This window comes from Sceloporus occidentalis, unplaced genomic scaffold (assembly GCF_023333645.1).
Source record: "Sceloporus occidentalis isolate IW3139 unplaced genomic scaffold, rSceOcc1.0.p SCAF_1, whole genome shotgun sequence".
NCBI lineage: Eukaryota > Metazoa > Chordata > Lepidosauria > Squamata > Phrynosomatidae > Sceloporus > Sceloporus occidentalis.
In genome coordinates, this window is record NW_028316981.1 from 22487729 (window position 1) to 22508916 (window position 21188).

Sequence of the window (21188 nt, forward strand, 5' to 3'; positions counted from 1 at the left end):
CAATCTTTATAGCAAGGATGGTGACCATGTTGGGCAGTATCTCCCATCAGCGCCAGTCAGCATAGCCAAGAATGAGGAAAGCTGGCAGTTGTTGTAGTTCGGCAACAGATGGTCCCAGGAAACTTACTTCTGCTCTATAGATTTGTATGAAAAACGCAGAAGATAACAGATTGTCCAAAAGTGAGGGAACTACTTTAATTTAAGGTTATAAGACACCATTGGCAACTGTGGAAGGAAGAGTAAGAGGAGGAGGGTAGCTATGGGGGTATTCTCAAATGAGAGTATTGTCTCCGCACGAAAATAAATTGTTGATTTCATCCCCAAATTTCTAGCATTGCAGCTGCTTAAACCCTTCAGCTGAGCATTTAGAAATACTGTGCTATATACCGTTTTGGCATCCAAAGTTACCAAGGGAATGAGAGATCGGCAAATATCAGAGTTCGAGGTGTGAATGATTTTCAGCATCTCACGCTTTGCAATGTCTCATTTTTAAATACGTATTTAAATACGTATTCACTCTCCCCGACTAAAAATGATTTACTTCTTCTGTGAAAGTCCCACTGGTACACAAACATTTTACAAACAGAAGCGCCACATAAGTCGTTTGAATCTGTTTGATAGGTAGTTTTGCACTACCATGATTCCTATTCTATATTGTTTCCAACTCATAGCCATCCCAAGGTAAGCTGACCATATTTCCTTGAGACCAAAAAAGGACATTTGGGCAGCAAAAAGGGGGATGGGGGCTATGTAATATTCCGCATTCATGAAAAAGTAAGACAATAACAAAAAGTTTTATTACATGAACATATTGGGCTAACAGTGAAAAATGTTTATATTCAAACAGCCGGATGGCCTGGAAATACGGGGGGAAATGGTACTGACCTGTTTAAAACAGTACCTGTGGTCAGTTCTGTAAGGCCAACCTATCATGGGAGTTTCTATATTGGGGAGGTTTTTTCAGAGGAGGTTTCCATTGCCTTCCCTTGAGGCTGAGAGTGGACTATCAACCCTCAATTTTTTACCAAAGATTCAACAATCCACAGCTTGAATATATATATATATATATAAAATAAATTCCAAAAGCAAACTTGGTTTTGCCATTTTATCATTTTCTATAAAGGACACCATTTTGCAATGCCATTGTATTTAATGGGACTTGAGCATCCATGGATTTTGGTATTGGTATTTTGGTATTTGTATTTACAGCGCTGTGTATATATACAGCGCTTTAGAAATACATTATAATAATAATAATAGTAATAATAATAATTGACTGAGGGTCTTGGAACCGAATCCCAGTGGATACCAAGGGCTTGTTCAGCCATAGAAACCTATTGGGTGACCTTAGGCAAGTCACACTCTTCCCAAACATGTTCCCAAACTGCTCAATATTATCTAAAAGGAAGAATCGCCAACTTCTGCACCGCCAGGTGGAAATAACAGGGTGACCAGCAGCGGTCCTCCTTTTCCAGGACATGTCCTCCATTTCAACCTTCTGTTCAGGACAAATTTCAAAATGGTCTCTATTTGGAACATGAATAATAAGCACGTAATGTCCTACATTTTGCAGTGCCTTGTCACAAACTTTGTGGTTAGGACATCTGGTCACCCCAGAATACAAGGACTGCCTAACAGGCAACATCGTGGCTGCAGAAATAATCTGGTTTGACACCACTGTAACTGCTATGGCTCAGTGCTATGGAATTCTGGGAACTGTAGTTTGTTTTGGCACCAGAGCCTTTCACTGCCATGGCTTGATGCTGTGGACTTCTGGGAAATGTAGTTTGCTATGGCACCAGAGGCTTTCACTGCCTTGGCTCAATATTATGGAATTCTGGGAACTGTAGTTTGTTGTGGCACCAGAGCCTTTCACTGCCATGGCCCAATGCTATGGAATTCTGGGAATCAGCCCCCAGAATTCCATACCACTGAGCCATGTCAAACTGGATTATTTCTGCAGTGCAGATGCACCCTCAGAGTAACTTTAGTTAAGGACAGGAGTCCTCTCAAGATCTCCTCAACAGCAAGAGCCGCCATCTTGGCCACAATATACTCCTGTCCTGGGCTGGCGTCCCCCTTATTCGCGCCAGAGGCGTCTCTACGTTCACAATATCGCGATATTTTCCTAGGGCGCCGCCATTTTGGACGTCCCTGAAGAGATTAAAGCGGAAGAACCCTCTTTATTCCAGAACCGGCCTTTGCAGCGGTACTTGGAAAGCGTCTCAGAATTACAGATAGCCCTCTGACTCCCATATTGTTGCCAAAGTGCTTTCTAGAGGCGGTTTTCTACGTAAGCCAAATCCTCCGTACACATGCCATGGAGGCAGCCATGTTGTTGTACGGCACTGGTGGGGAGCAGGGAGGCTACTTCCGGTTCCGGCGGAGAGCGCCGCTTCCTTTCTCTCCCTGGGCCTCGGCGAGGTGGCAGGTCCGGGCCAAGGGCCTCTGTTGAATCCGCCGCCATCCTCCGTCCCCCGCGGGAGCTCGAGCCTTCTCAGCCGCCGTCATGACGGAGCAGATGACCCTGCGCGGGACCCTCAAGGGCCACAACGGCTGGGTCACCCAGATCGCCACCACCCCGCAGTTCCCCGACATGATCCTCTCCGCCTCGCGGGGTAAGAGGGCGGGCGAGACCAAGAGGCAGGCAGGCGGGGGGGGGGCTGATAGGGCAGAGTGGGAGAGACCATTGCACGGCGGAGGGGGGACCTGGTGCCAATGCTTCCCTATGGGCAAATATTCCTAATGTTTCCCTATGGACAAATAACTTCCAATGCTTCCCTATGGGCAAATATCCCCAATGTTTCCCAGTGGGCAAATATGAGAGTCGCAGGCCAAAAAGTAGCATTTGCAAGCTCTGCAGTAGCACTTCCTGGGCAGTAATGGCGGGTGGTGCATGTGTGTAGGCGACCCATTTGCTTCTTCTCTGTCCCAATGATTAAATATGACATTGTCCACTGATCTTCTTAATGGGGTCTGAAGACAAGTCCTGCAATTATGAAGGGACAGGAGGGTCAGCTAAGAGGAGAGCGAGGAGCTTCCTTTGGGTCCAGATTGGGGTTCAAAAACTTTAATTCTTAGCAGTACCACAAAAAGCTAATAAAGGTGAACCCACAATTCAGAAGTAATGAAGAAGTACTAACACAGGTATCTCATAGAGGCAGACAGCTATCAGGCTTGCAGAGCCTGTTTTGGTTCCAGAAGCTTGAGGACAGCCTTCAGGACCAGGTGAGAAAGAGTGGCCCAGAAGGCAGACATACATAGAACAATAAAGTTTAGGGAGCCTCTGAGCACATGCAGAAGGCTAGAATTTGGGGTAATCAGACCTAAGTCAACAAGCTCCATCATGCAAATAGCCACTCATCTTTCTCCCCACTCTTCTTTTCCAGCAATCTAGCATAGACCTGTAAAGCTGTCTTGCTGTTACTGGAAGTCAAAGGAGTTTTCCCTAATTTCATGCAAATCTGCCAATGGATCCTGATTGACCCTGTTGCCTTCTGCCCAGGCTTAGTACCATGAGCTTTTCTTCTTAGTGGGCAGCTCCAGTTCAGAAGAACATTTCCAGACTTGAGGGAGGCAAAAACACCATCAAGTGGCCAGCTTTTTGCCAGAGCAGGAATCTACTACTAAAACAGGTCCCTAACAGCTGGCCATCTAACCTGTTCAGAAACTTCCCTTCAGAGTTTTGGCTTTTGGACCAGAGGCTTCTGGTCCCTAGGAAGTTTCCATGAAAGAAACAGTTGTCCCCAGTGGGCACGCATTTAGTGCTAGTCCCTGGCATGTTCAAAATAATCTCTGGTTCCTCACATCACATTGCCTGAGAAGCACTGGCCTATTCCACTGTTGAACAATTCTTGCCATCAGGAAACTATTCTTAATGTTTAGATACATAATATTACAGTGGTCCATCCACATTAGCAGGGGTTAGGGGTGAAGGACCCCTGTGAATGTGGGAAAACCACAAATAAAAAACCAATATTTTTTTTTACCTAAGAGAACACCTCTTTAGGAATCTTGAGATCTCCCAGTACAATTCTGTGGTCAACATCTGCCAGAGGTTGATCATAGATTTGTGCAGGAACACCTACAAATGCCTAGAAAAGTGTTTTCTCAAGGAATTTCAAGCTTCTCCAGTGCACCTCTATGGGCAGCTTCCAGCAGAATTGCACTAAAGGACTTAGAGATTCCAAGAGAGAACATATTAATCAAAGCCGCAAATGTGGAGGGCCAACTGTACACGGTGTCCAGAGGAGGGTGACCAAAATGGTGAAGGGTCCAGAAACTATGCCTTATGAAGAGAAACTTAGGGAGCTGGGTATGTTTAGCCTGGAAAAGAGAAGGTTAAGAGGTGATATGATAGCCCTGTTTAAGTATTTGAAGGGATGTCATGTTGAGGAGGGAGTGAGCTTGTTTTCTGCTGCTCCAGAGAATAGGACATGGAACTATGAATGCAAGCTACAGGAAAAGAGATTCCACCTCAACATTAGGAGGAACTTTCTGACAGTAAGAGATGTTTGACAGTGGAACAAACTCCCTCGGGAAGTGGTGGAGTCTCCTTTGGAGGTTTTTAAACAGAGTCTGGATGGCCATTTGTCAAGGATGCTTTGATTGTGAGTTCTTGCATGGCAGGACTGGATGTGGTCTCTTCCAACTCTACGATTCTATGAATCTGTGAACATTTGGTAAGATCATAGTCTTGTAGCTTTTCTGGAGTAAGTGGGATAACGTTCCTTCCTTCATCAACCTTAGGATCCGTGGGTCTCACCCACATTTGGGTTGTATTTAGTTATACCTGGAGGACGCCTCAGCATGGCTCTTAGCCAGGCACCTTTTTGAGCATGAGACAGACCATCACCTTGGTCATTCATATGTTCAAGTATATAGGTCCATCTTGGTACATCTTCCTGTATGCTGTCCGCATAGCCTAACATGTTATAGCTATATTCCTTCAACTATTTGTCATTTCAAAGATTATGAGGCCACCATCAGTACGGTTTCTGTTTGTAACTCGGCAAATTGTCTCATCGTATCATGGAGAGGCACGTTCAAGGCTGTATTGAAGTCTGCTGTAATCAGAGTGGGCATGCAACATGTTAAGCACTAAGGACCACACAAGAAAAAAAAGTCAAATTGCCAACACTTTAGCATCTGGCCAGAGCAAGAGAATTTTTAGCAATGTATGTAGAATGTGTTTCTTGGTGTTCTGCCCTTGATGTAAAACAAAAGAAGTGAGTGTAGAGAGGTGTAGTGTACAGGATGGATTCTTGATGCTGCGATGTTGAAACTTCTTGTGCTGGAGGAAGTTGTTTCCAAGTGTAGATGCTCAGACCTTTAACAAAGTTTATTTAAAAGAAATCCAATGATCTAGGAAGACATACATAGGAAGCATGTAAATGGCTGTCACTTTCATGTTGCTTTAAAGAAGAGCCAGTGTGGTCTATTGGTGTGAGTGGATATTGTGAGACCAGGGTTTGAATCCCCACTTAGCCATGGAAATCCACTGGTTGCCCTTGGGCAAGTCACACTCCTAGCAAACCTCCCTGGAACAAATTCTACTAAGAAAACCCTATGACAGGGTAATGGTACGAAGGCATACAACAACAATTTGACAGAATTTGGCAGAACCCTGGTTGTTCCCAGGATGGTGAAGATGTACCTGCTAACACTTCAAGCTGCATCTGAAGACTTAGGTGGATCAGAGCTCTCCCAAACAACCACTACCTAGAAAACATAGATGGCAGAGAGAAATGCCTGGGCAAGCCTTCTTGATGTCTTCACTTCTTGTGTTCAGAACCTTCGGTCCCATGAGCATTTCTGTTTGCAGCCTGAGATGGTTACAGCTTGCACATACCTCAGGGGTAGGGCACAGACTGGAAAAGTCACTCCCCATGTTCTCCTGAAAACATGACTTGTAGTCCAAAAGATAGATTTTTCAAACAGGGTGGGTGGGCCGCTCTTGTCAGTCCTAGCCAGCTTAGCCAGTGGTGAATAATGCTGGGCATTGCAGTCCAACAGTACCTGCATGCCCACAAGATCCAGCTCGCCCTTGCTTTGGTGAGAACTAGGCCACAGGTAGAAGGTGAGGTGCTAGGCTGTAGGGAATGGGCTTTTTTTTTTTTTTTTTTTACTCTTGAGCTCTAGGAAATCTTTAGGATAACCTTTTGCCATCTTCTCCAATTGCAGATAAGACCATCATCATGTGGAAATTGACCCGGGATGAAACCAATTACGGGATCCCCCAGCGGGCCTTGCGGGGCCATTCCCACTTTGTCAGCGACGTAGTGATTTCTTCAGATGGGCAGTTTGCTCTCTCTGGCTCTTGGGATGGCACTCTTCGCCTCTGGGACCTTACCACGTGAGTACAGCTTGGGAGCAAGTGGGATCCCATCTGGAAAGAAAAACTTCTGTCTTCAGCAGAATGTTTAGGCATCTCCCTCAGTGCCAGTTAATTTTCTTCCAGTTCCCATTTATTATCTAGGTTCTTAATCCCTGTTCTGTTACTTGGTGGTGGTGGTGGTTGTTTTTCTGAGTTACTTTGGGGATCAAGGTTCTTGTTTGCTCCCCCCCCCCCCCCCCGCCGGTCCCAATGATTAGATCTGACACACATCTACTGACTCCACTGGGGTTTGCTGAGATGTCCTGCAATTATGAAGGGACAGCACAGGGAAGAAGGGATGGAAATCTTTGCTTATTTCATGCAAGAATGATGAATTGCAAAATGTTTCTCACTTCTTGGGGAGGATCAAAAGAGCTTTTGCACATTTTTTTGATGATTATTCACATTTTGGAACTATTTTGTGAAAAGTTTGTTCATGCAGAAAACCATTTGTATGTATTCTTGACATCTACAGCATAGACTGAAAAAAATGAGGCTTTTTGACTTTGTTCAGAAAACCTGGTGAGGCTAAATCAAATGATCTGGGAAGATCTAAAACACTCTCAGGTGGTTTTAAAGCAGTGTGAGTTTTAAACTTCCCCAGTCAGGATGTGGAACATCTTTTGTATCTTGCTTCCTTTTCATTTTCTAAAGTTCAGGGAAGAGAGCAGCACTTTCTAGAATATGCTGATCATTGGGATGGATAGAATCAAAGATCAAAGCTTGCTTACCCAACCCACATGTGACATGGTAGAAAGTTCGTTTTACTTCCTTCCTAGCACTTACCAGCTGCAAAAATTGTAGGAAGGGCCTTGTCTCATCACAGAATCATTCTTCAGAAGGACCCTCTCTTGAAATGTGGAGAACCTCCCAGAAAGTTCAAACTACTCTTTTACTTATTGGGCTTGATTATTGTCTCCAGGAACTGGACCAGAATCTGCCTTGGAGCTGTGGGAGGATTGCAAGAGGGGAAATAGCAAGGCAGGGTGAGGAGCATTTGGAACAGTGGGTTCATTCTTCGCTGCAGTACGCTGAGTTTTGGAATCTCCTCCCTTACAGAGGCACCACCACTCGGCGCTTTGTGGGCCACACCAAGGATGTTCTGAGTGTAGCATTCTCTTCTGACAACCGTCAGATTGTCTCTGGCTCCAGGGACAAAACCATCAAGCTCTGGAACACTCTGGGTGTCTGCAAATATACTGTGCAGGTGAGTTTTCCCTTCTAGAGCTTGGCATTGAATGCTCCTGAAGTTGAGTTTATAAATTGTCCTTTACGTGAGGTGCCCAGTGTACAGAATGCTTGGTGTGCCAGTAGTGGTTCCTGATTCACACAGTTGCCATAGATGCTCTGAGGCCTCTTGGCAGTGAGATGTTACTGTGGAGAAAGGAAGATTTTGGATCTGCTCTTGCTTGGCTCTGAGGGAATTACATGCTATTGCCAACTAAATTTTAACCCCAGTATTAACATCTAAAGTAACAGAAGAGAGAGAATCCTCTGTATAGAATTGCAGATAAGGAATACAGGAAGCGAAAGGCTTGGATGTACAGGATATCATTGGCAGGACTCAAAACATGCCCCTTTTGGGAATACAACTCCCCAGAATCCCCCAGCTGGTATTGCACTTGGACATGCTGGTTGGTGGATTCTAGGAGTAGTATTTCAGAAAAATAACAAGTATTGGATGAGCTGTACTTTTAACAGAGACAAACTAGATTGCATTTAAGTGAAAGGAAAGGCCTTCGATAAGAGTCCCAATGGGTCAGAGTAAAGGGTTAAAAGATCCCTCAGTCTCTTCACAGAAGAGGTCCCCCCCCCCCTTTCTTGCTTTTATATTTTCATATTTTAACCAGAGCTACCTGAGCTGTTCCATATCTGTATAGGATTTGAAAAGAGCAGGGGGAAGAGCTGTGCGGTTATTAAGAAAACTTACTGGGAAGATGTTAGAATATGGAGATTTTTAACTGCAGAGCTCTGCTATCCTGTGTGATGTAAAGTGAATAACTAATAGGATAATGCAGTGCTTATGTGATATTGTGTGTGTCCCAGAGCATGATGTGGTCTGATTCATTAATCTGTCCTATGGGGACCTGGTATGGGCCTTGGTCCAAAGTTTACACTTGAGGAGATTCTCACAGACTTGTTGGATGCTCTTAGAATAGGACTGAGAAAGACCTTTGCAGCGTTTATAATGTAGATTGTGACAGGTTTTGTTCTGTACTTGTTCCTTTAGGTTTGACCATGAACAACATTATGTTGTACAAAGTAGAGGTATCCTTTTACTTTAAATCTAATTCAAAATCCTATAGTCTGGTGGAAATATCTGCAAACTTATTTATGTTCTGCTCCTCATATACTGGGTAGCAGTATAGCACAACAGATACAACTAGAAGGCCAACATGCATAGCTATTCTGTAGTGCAGTGCACAAGCATGTGGAATTCTCCTGTCACCATCCACTGACTATGGCAGGTGTGCATTGTCCACCCCCCCCCCCCCCACACACACACCCCAAAAAACCCTCATCCCACATGTTTAATGCAATGTATGCTTGAGATAATTGCCATTGGTCCCATCCATCTGGGCTAGTAATAAAGGCTTATGGGGTGGGTCATGGTCTACAAGGACATTCCCCACCTGTGTTTTTGTCAAGACGCACAACCACAAAACAGAGCCAAGTGTAGTCCCATCCATTAGTTTTTAGTGATGTTATTGTTTCTGTGCTTCTGTAACCCTGTGAAATACCTTAAACACTGTAGAGGGCCAAGAAGGAATATTCAGTTGTCCTTCAAGTTTCCTATGATTAGGGGCACAGTCATTACCTTGAAAATGGAAAAATTGTGAATATGAGGCAGGTTTGTTTTGTTTTTGTTTTTTACCAGAGAGAACACTTTTGTAGGAATCTGTGGCAGAAGTTAACCATAGAATTTCACTAGAGGACCTACAGATGCCTAGAGAGAACACCTTTTTAGTGGCAGGAGCAAATATAGCAATCCACAAATAATCAAATCCACAAATGCTTCACTTGCAAATGTGTAGAGACACCTGTATGGGCCCTCCTTGATAGTGTTGGATTGCAGCTCCATCAGTCCCATCCCATACAGTTGATGGTGGGAATTCCTTGAAGACATCAGTGGTTAGGTACCTGTTAGAATCATAGAATCATAAAGTTGGAAGAGATCCCAAGGGCCATCCAGTCCAACCCCCTGCCATGCAGGAAATCCAAATCCCCAACCCTCATTCATAAGCAAAAGGAAAAGTTGCTTCTCCAAAATATACAGGCTATATTTTGACAGGAAGAGAAGGCATACAGAATGAGTGGGGTGAAAGCCACGGAAAGAGTATATGTAAATACAAATACGTGTCCAGAAGGGTGTATTGGGTGGGAAGGCTTAGTCTCTTACCTTGGATATTAAGTGTGGAATGAATTAGTTGGTTGATTGGGGGGTTTTTTGCTTATCGTGTTCCAGAGTTGTATTATGTACTATGCTGTTATTCTTAACCTCCATTTTGTTTTCTGTGCTCTAGGATGAAAGCCACTTTGAGTGGGTGTCCTGTGTGCGTTTCTCCCCCAACAGCAGCAACCCCATCATTGTCTCCTGTGGCTGGGACAAGCTGGTGAAGGTGAGTTAGAACACAAGAATCTCTCTTCAGTCCACTCTCTCCCACCATGAAACATTGAAATGGATGGGATTATTTCCCCCTCCCTCACTTCTGAAGAGTCACAGCCCAACAAATATTGGGAAATATTTCTTTTGAGGGAGAGACTTTGGAGTGAGATCTGATAATTTCTGTCTCTCAGAGAAGCCTAGGCCTAAAGCCATGGGTGTGGGACATTGCTGGCTCATGTATCCATCAGGCACTTGTGGATTGGATATTATTTGTGACAGGCCGTTGTTTTGCAGGCTTTTGGGGGGGGGAATCCATTAAGCAGACCTGTATCAAACAATAAAGATGTACAGACATGTATACAATAAAAAAGTGTACTAGTTAGAAGGCAGCACCTGAAGAGAAACAAGGGGAAACAGATCAGGCGTTTTGTAACTCTTTAAAGTGCCAGTAGATAGTTGGCAAAGGCTTAGGAATTGACATCATGTTTCTGTGGCCAAAGAACTCATCGCAGACTGATGAAAGCCCCAAACAAGTGTGTGGCATTCTTAACCTTGCTTTGTGTTTTTTCTCTTGTAGGTGTGGAACTTGGCCAACTGCAAGCTGAAGACCAACCACATCGGGCACACAGGCTACCTGAATACCGTGACAGTCTCCCCTGATGGTTCCCTGTGTGCTTCAGGTGGCAAAGTAAGTTTTCAAAGCAAATGGAATGGAAGAGCTCTTTTCTTAGTTCTGCCTTCCTGCTTAATGTGTTCTGTGCAGTTTCTTGCCCTCAAAGCTGCCTGGACATGAACCTGCTGGAGGAGGGGGAGATTTCCTGGGCCAAATCAGAGGCCAGTTAAAGGCCTGTTACAGACAGCCAAAATAAAGCTGCTTCGGGTCTCTTTGGAGGTATGCTGTTTAAATGATGCATGCATCCTATGAATCCGGAAGCTGCACCAAAGCTGCACTCCAGTGCTTAGGAATGGAATGTGGCTTTGGCGCGACCTCCGGACTCTTAGGACCCATGCATCATTTAAATAGCATACCTCCAAAGAGACCCGAAGCAGCTTTATTTTGGCAGTCTGTAACAGGCCAGTGTCAATTTTTTTTGGCTACAACTCCCAGAGTTTTCCAGAAAGTATATCCACTAGCTCTCTTCCTCCCTTCTGCACTTTCTGAAACAGTTCCTGGGAAGCTGGGGCCGATTGGAGAAATTTTGGAGAATTTTAGTATAAAAGAAAATATGTCATTGGAGCATTTCAGCTTCTTTCAGGAGAAGCATTGGTCTTAAATTCCTCAGGTTTTCAAACAGCATGATTTGTGGACAGACACATAACCACTTCAAGACTGTCTACATCATACTAGTTAAGTTACCAAATAGAGATGTAGGGAAGCTACTTCTGTCTAGAAAGTGAAGTAAAGAATTCAATTACACCCTCTAGTGTATTTGCCGAATTAGATCCTCTTATTCATATGGTGGATGATTGTTACTGAAATCTAGCATCTCTAGTCAGGAAGTCTTCAGGGGCTTGTTTACTGCAACTGGTCTTTTCTTAGTGAAAACAGAGATTAAGAAATGGGCAGGATAGATTCTTTTAAAAATATTTGTAAAGTAGAGTAAAAAAGCAGGTCTGTGTTTAGTATGTAGAACAACAGGCTTAAATTCTGATATGTGACACTTCTGCCTAAGAGGGAGAATCTGAAATACAGGCTACAGAACCAGCCCCTATTGCTGCTGGATTCTCCATTCTTCAGAGCTGAGAAACTAGTGACCAGTTTGGTAAGAATAATAGTTGATGAATTTCTGGAGGGCCTACTTCCACTCCTTTCCCACTTTACTTGGTGGGTTTTCAAGAGGCCCAGTATTCATCTGGGGATACTGTAGAGGGGTTGATAAAACTTCCCCCAAGCACAACTGACAAGCCATTTGTTTTAAAGTATACATCATTGAGAAACTGCAGTGGAGTTCTAGTTTAGCATGATCATGACTAAAGTTTGAAATGCCATTTTGAGGGAAAGAGTTTTTAAGAACCTGGCCAGGGGTGCTTGATATTCCTAATCTCTTGCCTTGCTGAGGGTTGCTCGCACCCATTCCTGCCCTCTTTCTTCGACTCTGCTCAGAACTTTGATTGATGGGGGACTTGCAGTTTACCCACCCACCTCTGCCTGTTGCTGGCAGATCTTGGCTCAGCTGTGATGAAACTTACGAGTGCCATCTGACTGTTTATCACCATGCGGATACTCAGAGGCTGTTTCTGAGCTGCCTAAATATAGGAGAAAAGCTGAATGTGTATTAATATGTATAACTAAAATGTGTGCATATATGTTAATTTAAAAGTATTCCAGGGGCCCAGAGTAGGTACTGATCAGGAGCCAGACTGGGTCCACAATTGGTTTCTGCTATAGCAATCTGGCATCCTTTTGGTTGTGTAGTTAATCTGGGCCTTGGGCTGGCATTAAGATGCGGTCTGGGCTACGTTAGTCATACTCAGGGTTTGGTGAAGGGATAGGCAGCTGCATGCACTAGAGAAGAATAGAATAACAATAGGAGAGAGAGAGAGTGAGTATTATAACAAGAGAGGGACATGATGCAAAAAAGGGAAGTTATGTGGCCATGGCACAGTTATTTAATATTGTTTTGGGCAGCTTGTGGTCCTCCAGATGATGTTATGAGACTGTAGCTTCCATTACCCTTTCTCAATGACTATGCTGACTAGGGCTGATGGAAGCTGCAGTCTGTTCTAAGCTGGAATTGACTGCTATTGCAGGTTTCATTGGTTCAGAGATCTGGCACCCATCACTGCTGTAAGATACACTTTATTGGTGACAAATATAGAGCTAATGGTTTAAGTGATGGATTTCAGTTCCTCCCTCTCTACAGCAGGAGATAGAATTAGCCCTATATGTATTAATGGCTGCAATGCTAATAAAGATTTTAAAATTTATCTCCTGAGCGCAAGGTCTACACCCAGTTCACCATTAGGCATCATCTGGAGTGGTCAAACACTACCTGCCCCATCTGGATCTTTGCACTGCTTACCTGAAGAATATGATTGTTACATTTGAAGCAGCAGCACCTGGCTTCATACTTACTTGAAGCTTTCCTTTTAAAAACATCAAACTATTTCTTCTGGTGACTTTCCTTGCATATCACCATAGCTTGTTTTATCCTGTATTCTCTCTGATGACTTTGTCCTTCCATCTTAGGACGGTCAGGCCATGTTGTGGGACTTGAATGAAGGCAAGCATCTGTACACGCTGGATGGCGGGGACATCATCAATGCCTTATGCTTCAGCCCCAACCGCTACTGGCTCTGTGCAGCCACTGGGCCCAGCATCAAGATCTGGGTGAGTCATTGTTAAAATTCACTCACAGCGTAACCTGCATTGTGCTAAGTGATGCATGCAGATTGAAGAGCAAGACTGTCACTGCCTAGATGCTCATAAAATAGTTGGTGTGGTACAGAAAATAATGGGGAGAGAAGAAGAGAACAAGAATTGGAATTGTAGGTTTGTATTAGCCACTGATAGAGGCACCTTCCTTTCAATCCCATCCACTGGTTGTAACATTAGCAGATATAGAATTTCAATGGTTCCTTTTACCATTCTGTTCTTGGCTTCTCTTTGGCTTGTTAATACATTTATAGACCTAGCTACATACACAATATTTAAGAGAGCAAGGTTAGCCCTCTCCCAATAACGTCTTTGCCCCAAGGAATGTACAGGGTAAACAGATGAGAGTCACACAGCCTACCAGATGCTGCTGAAGTGCAGCTCTCAAAAGTCCTAGCAAGACAAGACAATGGCAAGAAATGCTGAGGACTCTGGTTCCTCAACATCTGGAAGGCCCCAAAATTCCCATTCTGTAGTGAAGAAAGTTAAAAGACCAATGAAAGATCAATAGGGCAAGAAAACATGCAACTGCAATAATAGGTACTTAATAGGTACTAGTTTCAGATGGTGATGGGCGCTATTGTTAGCACTGTTCAAAACTGAGCTGTTTGTGTGGCTTGGAGGAATATCCTATGACTACAGGATACAGAGCTTTGTTTTGTTTTTTGTGCTGTGATGAAACTCTGTGTGTGCCATCTGACCTTGCTTCCATGTGGAAAATCAGAGGCTGTTTCTGAGCTTTTGTTGCCCAAGCTCCATTTGAATTCCCAATGGAAGATTGGGAATTGAGTTGAACTGGAAGGTCACAACTGGTTTCAACCAATTACTCTTTGATTCTTATTCACAGGACTTGGAAGGCAAGATCATTGTTGATGAACTCAAGCAGGAGGTGATCAGCACCAGCAGCAAGGCAGAGCCTCCACAGTGCACCTCATTGGCCTGGTCGGCTGATGGGCAGGTAAGGGCATGTTTCCAAAGAGGGGTGAGCAGAGTGGTTCAGTGGCCCAAGAAAGCTGGGTTTTTCTGCTCCTGCACTTTAGCGGTTGTCATTTGAGGCCCGTGGCATGTTTAGTTATCAAAGGAAAGCAGAGTTTAGTGATGCTGTAATTGGCAACCTTCTGGGACACTCTAGGTAAAAGAAGGATGTTAGCACAGATGTAGCAATCCCGGGAAAATGGTTCCTATGTTCTTAGAAATTTGAAACTGATATTTTGGAACTTTAAAACTTATTCAGATTTTGTTCAGACTTACATCTGTGTATGTTTACAGAAAAGTGACGTGACTGGCATCTGTTTTAGGCGCTTTAGGCATAGTATACCACACTGTCTGAATGTGCCTGAAAGTCTTATGATGACCACATGAATTTCATAGGGTTTTGTTAGGCAAGGAATATTCAGAGGTGGTTTACCATTGCCTTCCTCTGAAATATAGCCAAGGCAATGCTTCTCAAACTTTGGTGCCCTGGATGTTTTGGATTTCAGCTCCCCAAAGTGCCAGCCGAGACATATTCTGGGAGTGGAAGTCCCTAACATCTAGAGGTGATTTTGCCAGTAGCCTAAATCACCTGGTATTCATTCGTGGTCTCTCATTCGAGTACAGTCAGCCCTCCACTTTCGTGGGGGTTAGAGGCACAGGCTCACTTATTAATACTACTTCTCTTCATCCTGGAGAGAAGTGACCAGTGGGGCTCTGTCCTGGGCCCAGTGCTATTCAACATCTTTATCAATTACCTGGATGACAGAATTGGGAGCATACTTATCAAATTTGCAGATGACACCAAATTAGGAGGAATAGCTAATACTCCAGAGGACAGGATCAAAATTCAAAACGTCCTGAATAGACTAGAAAGCTGGGTCAAAGCTAACAAAATGACTCAACACGGAGAAATGTAAGGTACTGCACTTAGGGCGAAAAAATGAAATGCACAGATATAAGATCATGGGGGACACCTGGCTGAATGGAACTACGTGTGAAAGGGATCTAGGAGTCTACGTAGACCACAAGTTGAACATGAGTCAACAGTGTGAAGCGATAACTAAAAAGGCCAATTCAATTTTAGGCTGCATCAATAAAAATATAGTGTCTAGATCAAGGGAAGTAATAGTGCCACTCTATTCTGCTCTGGTCAGGCCCCACCTGGAATATTGTGTCCAGTTCTGGGCATCACAATTCAAAAAGGACATTGAGAAACGAGCGTGTCCAAAGGAGGGCGACTAAAATGGTGAAGGGTCTGGAAACCATGTCCTATGGGGAACGCCTTAGGGAGCTGGGGTTGTTTAGCCTGGAGAAGAGAAGGTTAAGAGGTGATATGATAGCCCTGTTTAAATACTTGAAGGGATGTCATATTGAGGAGGAAGCAAGCTTGTTTTCTGCTGCTCCAGAAACTAGGACCTGGAGCAATGGATGCAAGCTCCAGGAAAAGAAATTTCATCTCAACATTAGGAGGAGCTTCTTGACAGTAAGGGCTGTTCGACAGTGGAACACACTCTTCCCTTGGAGTGTGGTGGAGTCTCCTTCCTTAGAGGTCTTTAAACAGAGGCTGGATGGCCATCTGTCGGGGATGCTTTGATTGAGATTTCCTGCATGGCAGGGGGTTGGACTGGATGGCCCTTGTGGTCTCTTCCAACTCTACGATTCTATGGGTCTATGATTCTTCCCTTCTGTCTCTCTTTTTTCCATCAGACTCTGTTTGCTGGTTACACAGATAACCTGGTTCGCGTCTGGCAAGTCACTATTGGAACAAGATGAGAAAATACCACAAGGCACACGTTATAATTATGTTCATAAAATTAATTAAAAAAAATTGTGCTGAAAGATTTCTGTGTCTTTATCCAAATACCAGAAAATGGAACCTCATCCTTCTCTTTTATCTGTCCCTCGCCTCAAAGCTGGCTGAGAAATTCTGGGAGTTATAGTCAAACAGAACATTTCAACTTGGGGGAGATGTAACAGCATACCAAGCTAGTGTTCTTCTGTTTTTTCTATACTAACACCAGAAACTTCATTGCCAAGATAGACAAATAGGGAAGTTTGCTAAAGCTAAAAGAAAGCCCCAATATAGCAGGCATATCAAATGATGAAAGAAATTGAAAAGGCAAGCAAAGGATAAAATGTAATGATTGTGTGACCTCACTGACTGACTGGAGGTTTGTACCTTGGACTAGACCCTATGAAAGTAGAAAAATTGCAAATAAAAAGCCACTGTTTTTTGTTTTTTACCCCGAGAGAACACTTCTAGAAATCTCTAGGTCCTCTAGCACAACTCTGATCACCTCCAGCTGAGCAAAACTGGAGGATTTGAGGAGAACATACCTGTTAGATCTGTGTAGCCAAAGCTGCAAATGTAGAGGACTGATTGTATATTTCAAAGTAGCAAGTTATCAACATGCTTTTGTCTTTAAACAATGGATTTGCACAAGAAGAAGGTGAAAGAGTGAGTGGGAGATCACAGCTCTTTGAAGACTTGCTGGTTAAAGCTGTGACAAGCTCTGGTAAACTGCTACAAGAAGCAAGTGACCTGGGCAGTGGCTAACCAGCAAAGGGAGAAAGAAGATAGTAAAATGGAAAGTTTTGGGTACCCTAGCAGGCCTCGGCTTTCAACACTCCAGATGTATTAAACATCAGTGCCCAGAATTTGCATATTCATCTGACAGCCTGGCTGGAGCTTCTGGTCCAAACTGAAGGAGCAAAGGTTGGGAACCACATAACGCTGTGTACAGCAAGAACAATTAAAAGACAGCCCCTACTTCAGAATAAATAGACAAGTACATATAATACTTCTGTCTCAGTTATGGCCATGTTGAACTGGAGGACAATGGGTGGCATCCTGTTAGCAACATGCACATGCTTACGTGTGCTAGCCCTGGGAGGGCTCATTGCTGTTGCTGACCAGTTGGAAGTGGGAGAGGCAATTCAGACCATAATGTGGTTGATCTCTGATTAAGGAAAAGGGGGACTGTACTCTATGGGCACATCTTCATTTCTCTCACAAGCTGAGACAAGTTACTTCATTGTCTGAATTGCCCCAGACAAGCTTTCATCATCTCAAAGCAAAACGGCAGCTAGCAAGAACACAGAAAAAAACAGAAGTGTGCAGGCAGAATGTTAACACTGCCTGTTTATTGTAGGATCAGAGTGAGTTGGAATTTTCAGCTTGCTCAAAAGGCAGCATTGGCAGACAACCCATATCTGATGCAGTCACTGAAAACAGTGGGATGAACTGAAAGGTTTGATCTTTGGATGTATTAGTGAACAAGCCACTCAGATAGGGGACTTTTGGCCCTCCAGATGTTTTAGCCTACAGCTCCCATTACCACTGGCCAATGCTGGACTTCTGGAAATGAAAAAGATTTGTAGGACCAAAGTTACCACACCCTTGAACTAGTAAGTGCTAAGAATTGCTTTCATTTGAGTTGGTCTTTCATTAGGACTACTTAAAATTGCTGAAGGGGAAGGAAAAATGCCATGGGAACTAGGTCTGGTATGTATAGCTTTGGCAGCCATGTAATATCCATACAACGCACACTTATGGGACACTGCCAGAATTCCCGAGGTTGCAATGATGCAATTGCACCAAATGGCAACAATATGTGTCTTACCTAGGGATAGTGTTGGATTGCCTTGTGTCTGTGACAGATGCAAATTATTACTATTATAATTTGTCAAATAATACTATTGGACAAATCTGACAAATAGTACAAAACCTTTGAAAAGCCATGATAGATCAAACTGAAGGTTTATCGAATGCAGCATTCTCTTGACACACTGACCAACTAGATGCCAATGGGCAGCCCATTCATTCTCCTCAGAAACTCAAGGTATACTGTACTCCCTCCAGTACTAGAAAGGAGAATGTATCCATCATAATCAGCCATTGATAGCCCCATCAATGAATTGTCTTTAAATTGCCTTTAAAACTCTCTGTCATGGTTGTGATTTCTGTATTTAGAGACGTACTCTGTGAAATACTTCCATTTCTTCTGTATTTACTGCCACTGAGCTTTAACAAATTACCCCCTTGAAGTATTATAAGAGACCTTCTATATGGTGTTCATGGCACCCTGTTGGTCAGTTTTCGACCTGTTAATCAATTGTTGAATGGTAAGTCCAACTGATTCAGTAGATCTATTTTCCTCAAGACTAACAGCATTTAGATCAAGGTTATCATTGCAAAATGACTGACCAATACTTGGGCAAAAGATCAAGCATCAATTTGCTGCTGGTACTCAGCAATACTGGGAAGTGACAAATAGGGATATTTACCAAATCTTGATTCTACAGAATTCCTTCTCCAGATCTTTAGGATGTTTCAACCAGGTGTTCCTAGAGCAAAACTATATTCTTTTCCAGCAGTCTGGATGACATTTCAAAAAAAGTAAAAGTAAACCTTTTAATTCAATGTTTTTATTTAGTATTTTTATCCTGCCTTTAATTAGAATAAAGTCTCAGAGTGGCATATTATTTCTCTGAATTAAAATTGTCTAATGAAGCAATATAAAATAACCCAAATGGTTTTAAAATCCCAAATTAATTTAAATTCTTTCAACCAGAGTGCTAATGGGTTGTTCCTTGCTTTCAGAATTATTATTGCAAGGACACTTGTGCAAATTCATTACTCACACGCCACAATTTCTGCTAAGATTCAGGTGAAATGGGATCCAGAGGTAACAGACTGTTGAAACAGAGCTGAAAGCTCTTCATCCCTTTATGTACTCTTCAAACCTGCCCAGTAGTTCCAATGTTCAGCTTTCTTTTTTAGGATTTCTGACCTAAATTGTTTCTTCTCTTCTAGTCAGTTGTACCCTAAATATACTGTTTGGCCCTGATTTGTTACTGGTTGTACTGCACTATCTGCACATTTCGTTCCAACCACTCCGTTCCCATTTGAGGCATGGTGAAGTTGTGGTGTGGGCTTCCTGTGTGTGTTGTGTGTGTGCGCCTTCGTTTCCGACTTATGGCAAGCCTAAGGCAAGCCTGTCCAAATTTGTTCAGGAAGACTTTGCCGTTGCCTTCCTCACAGGCTGAGAGAGTGCAGGGTCACCCAGTGGGTTTCATGGCTGAGCTGGGATTCAAATCCTGGTCTCCAGAGTTGTAGTCCCAACACTCAAACCATTGCACCACACTGGCTTCCTGCCACCCCATGAATTCCTTGTGTCCTGGCATTGCAGGAAAGGCAGGGTATAAATAAAGTTACTGAATGATTTATGAACTCAGCATCTTCTCCTCTATGCTCTCCATAAAGCATAAAGAGTAAAAACTGCATTACATCTGCAGTATAGATACAACCTAAGACTGTATGCAACTGACGAGCCACAGTCCACACAAGCCTTTGGGTGTTTTTGGTTTGCTTTTTGCCCTGTTAATAGGCTAACAGTTAACTTTCTGGAAACTCAAGGAGAGTAAGACAGTTATGTTCCAGTCCTGTGTAACCCTGTCTACTGACCTTCTTTAAATAGTGGTGCAGCTTTGGATCCTTTACTGGAAGAAGGGCATGATATAAATCAAATTAATAACCTGATTCAGAAGCAAAGTGTAGAATGCATGTAGAATTTGCACTATCCATTTTAGATGAGTCTCCCAAGATACTTACACCTTTCTGTCGTAACATACAGAGAGATGGGGGTGGGTGGGTCCTCAGTTCTGTTTATTTTGGCTTTTTTCCTCACCTAATTACTTTTACTCTCCCCAATATCCTATGCCAATCTCCTTCCAGTTCAAATCTGACATGCTCACCCTAGATGCATGCAGAGCTGCACCAACACATTTCACCAAAGCTGTGATTGGGATTTTACTGACAGTAACCAATGGTTTCCCTGCAAGGAAATTTCAGTATCCCAAATTATGGAACCCTTAGTTAACACAGTAGTGGGAAACTGCAGACTTCCATATGTGGACTATGATTCTATGGACTGCAATTCCCATCATCCCTCATTACTGGGTAGGACCAATGGGAATTGCCATCCACTAATTGTGGAGGGCCACCCTGTCCTTTCTATTCCTCAATTATTGGTGCCCCTGCCAACTATCTTGTTTAAAGCTGGAAGTATATGACCAAACTCTTGGTACAGAGGTAGAAAGTGCTGTAGCGCAGTGACAGGAGATTCCCATGCAGTGCTGAGAAAGAGTGCTATCTGAAACTCTGGAGAGGCACTGGCAGTTGATGAAAATGATTCATAGCAAGCTAGGCCAATAGTCTTAACTCAACACAAGGCTACTAATCGGTGTTATACAGACTAAACTTAAGAGGCACAAACCACATCTCCCATTTGTCCTCTTTCAACATTAGCACAGACCATAAAGAGCAAAAGACTTCTTGTTGAATAATTAATTTATTATTCCTCAACTTTTTGCAAAAAACTAGATTTCCATTTTAAGTCTCTTTTTTTTAAAGCGAAAAATAGTTCAAAAGGAGCTCTGTAACACAAAGAACTGAAAAACACATACAGCAGGGCATAGCAAAAGCCTCCAGTGGTTTGCAGGATGAGAGATAGATGGGGAAACAAATTAAACTCTGAGAGGGATGGAGAGAGTGTTAAGGAAAATGGACAAGGCAGCAATAGTGAAGTCCCATCACCAAAACTTCTGGAGACGTCACAGTCATCCCTAGAGCTATGTCCCTTTAATAACAGACCCCCCCCAACAACATTTCAATCTGCTGTTGACCAAAAATTGTCTATAGATCACACTACTAGCAGCAGCAATAGTAGCAGCAGTAGTAATAAATGCTTCCCTGCAGGTCCAGCGGACAAGGATAACATCAAGGAATGGGAGACAAATAGATGAGTCACTACATCAAACTACATATAGAGAGCAGTGAGAAGAACTTGATA

General features: G+C 43.3%; 1 protein-coding gene across 1 annotated transcript; it reads left to right on the plus strand.

Annotated features, from left to right (window-relative positions):
- Positions 1–2395: 2395 nt before the first annotated feature.
- Positions 2396–16157, plus strand: LOC149321146 (small ribosomal subunit protein RACK1). The gene is made up of 8 exons (XM_089516248.1): positions 2396–2618; positions 6184–6355; positions 7436–7583; positions 9901–9996; positions 10561–10671; positions 13174–13314; positions 14207–14317; positions 16042–16157. Exons 1-8 carry the CDS (start codon positions 2510–2512, stop codon positions 16105–16107), a joined length of 954 nt encoding a protein of 317 aa, XP_089372374.1. The 5' UTR covers positions 2396–2509; the 3' UTR covers positions 16108–16157.
- Positions 16158–21188: the final 5031 nt, after the last annotated feature.

What these genes read in the sequence shown, in the direction of transcription:
- LOC149321146 (XM_089516248.1), top strand. Translation starts at nt 2,510, where the DNA reads ATGACGGAGCAGATGACCCTGCGCGGGACCCTCAAGGGCCACAACGGC. An exon ending in GGCCCAGCATCAAGATCTGG is followed by an intron (nt 13,315 to 14,206) that starts GTGAGTCATTGT and finishes TCTTATTCACAG; the next exon opens with GACTTGGAAGGCAAGATCAT. An exon ending in CCTGGTCGGCTGATGGGCAG is followed by an intron (nt 14,318 to 16,041) that starts GTAAGGGCATGT and finishes TTTTTCCATCAG; the next exon opens with ACTCTGTTTGCTGGTTACAC.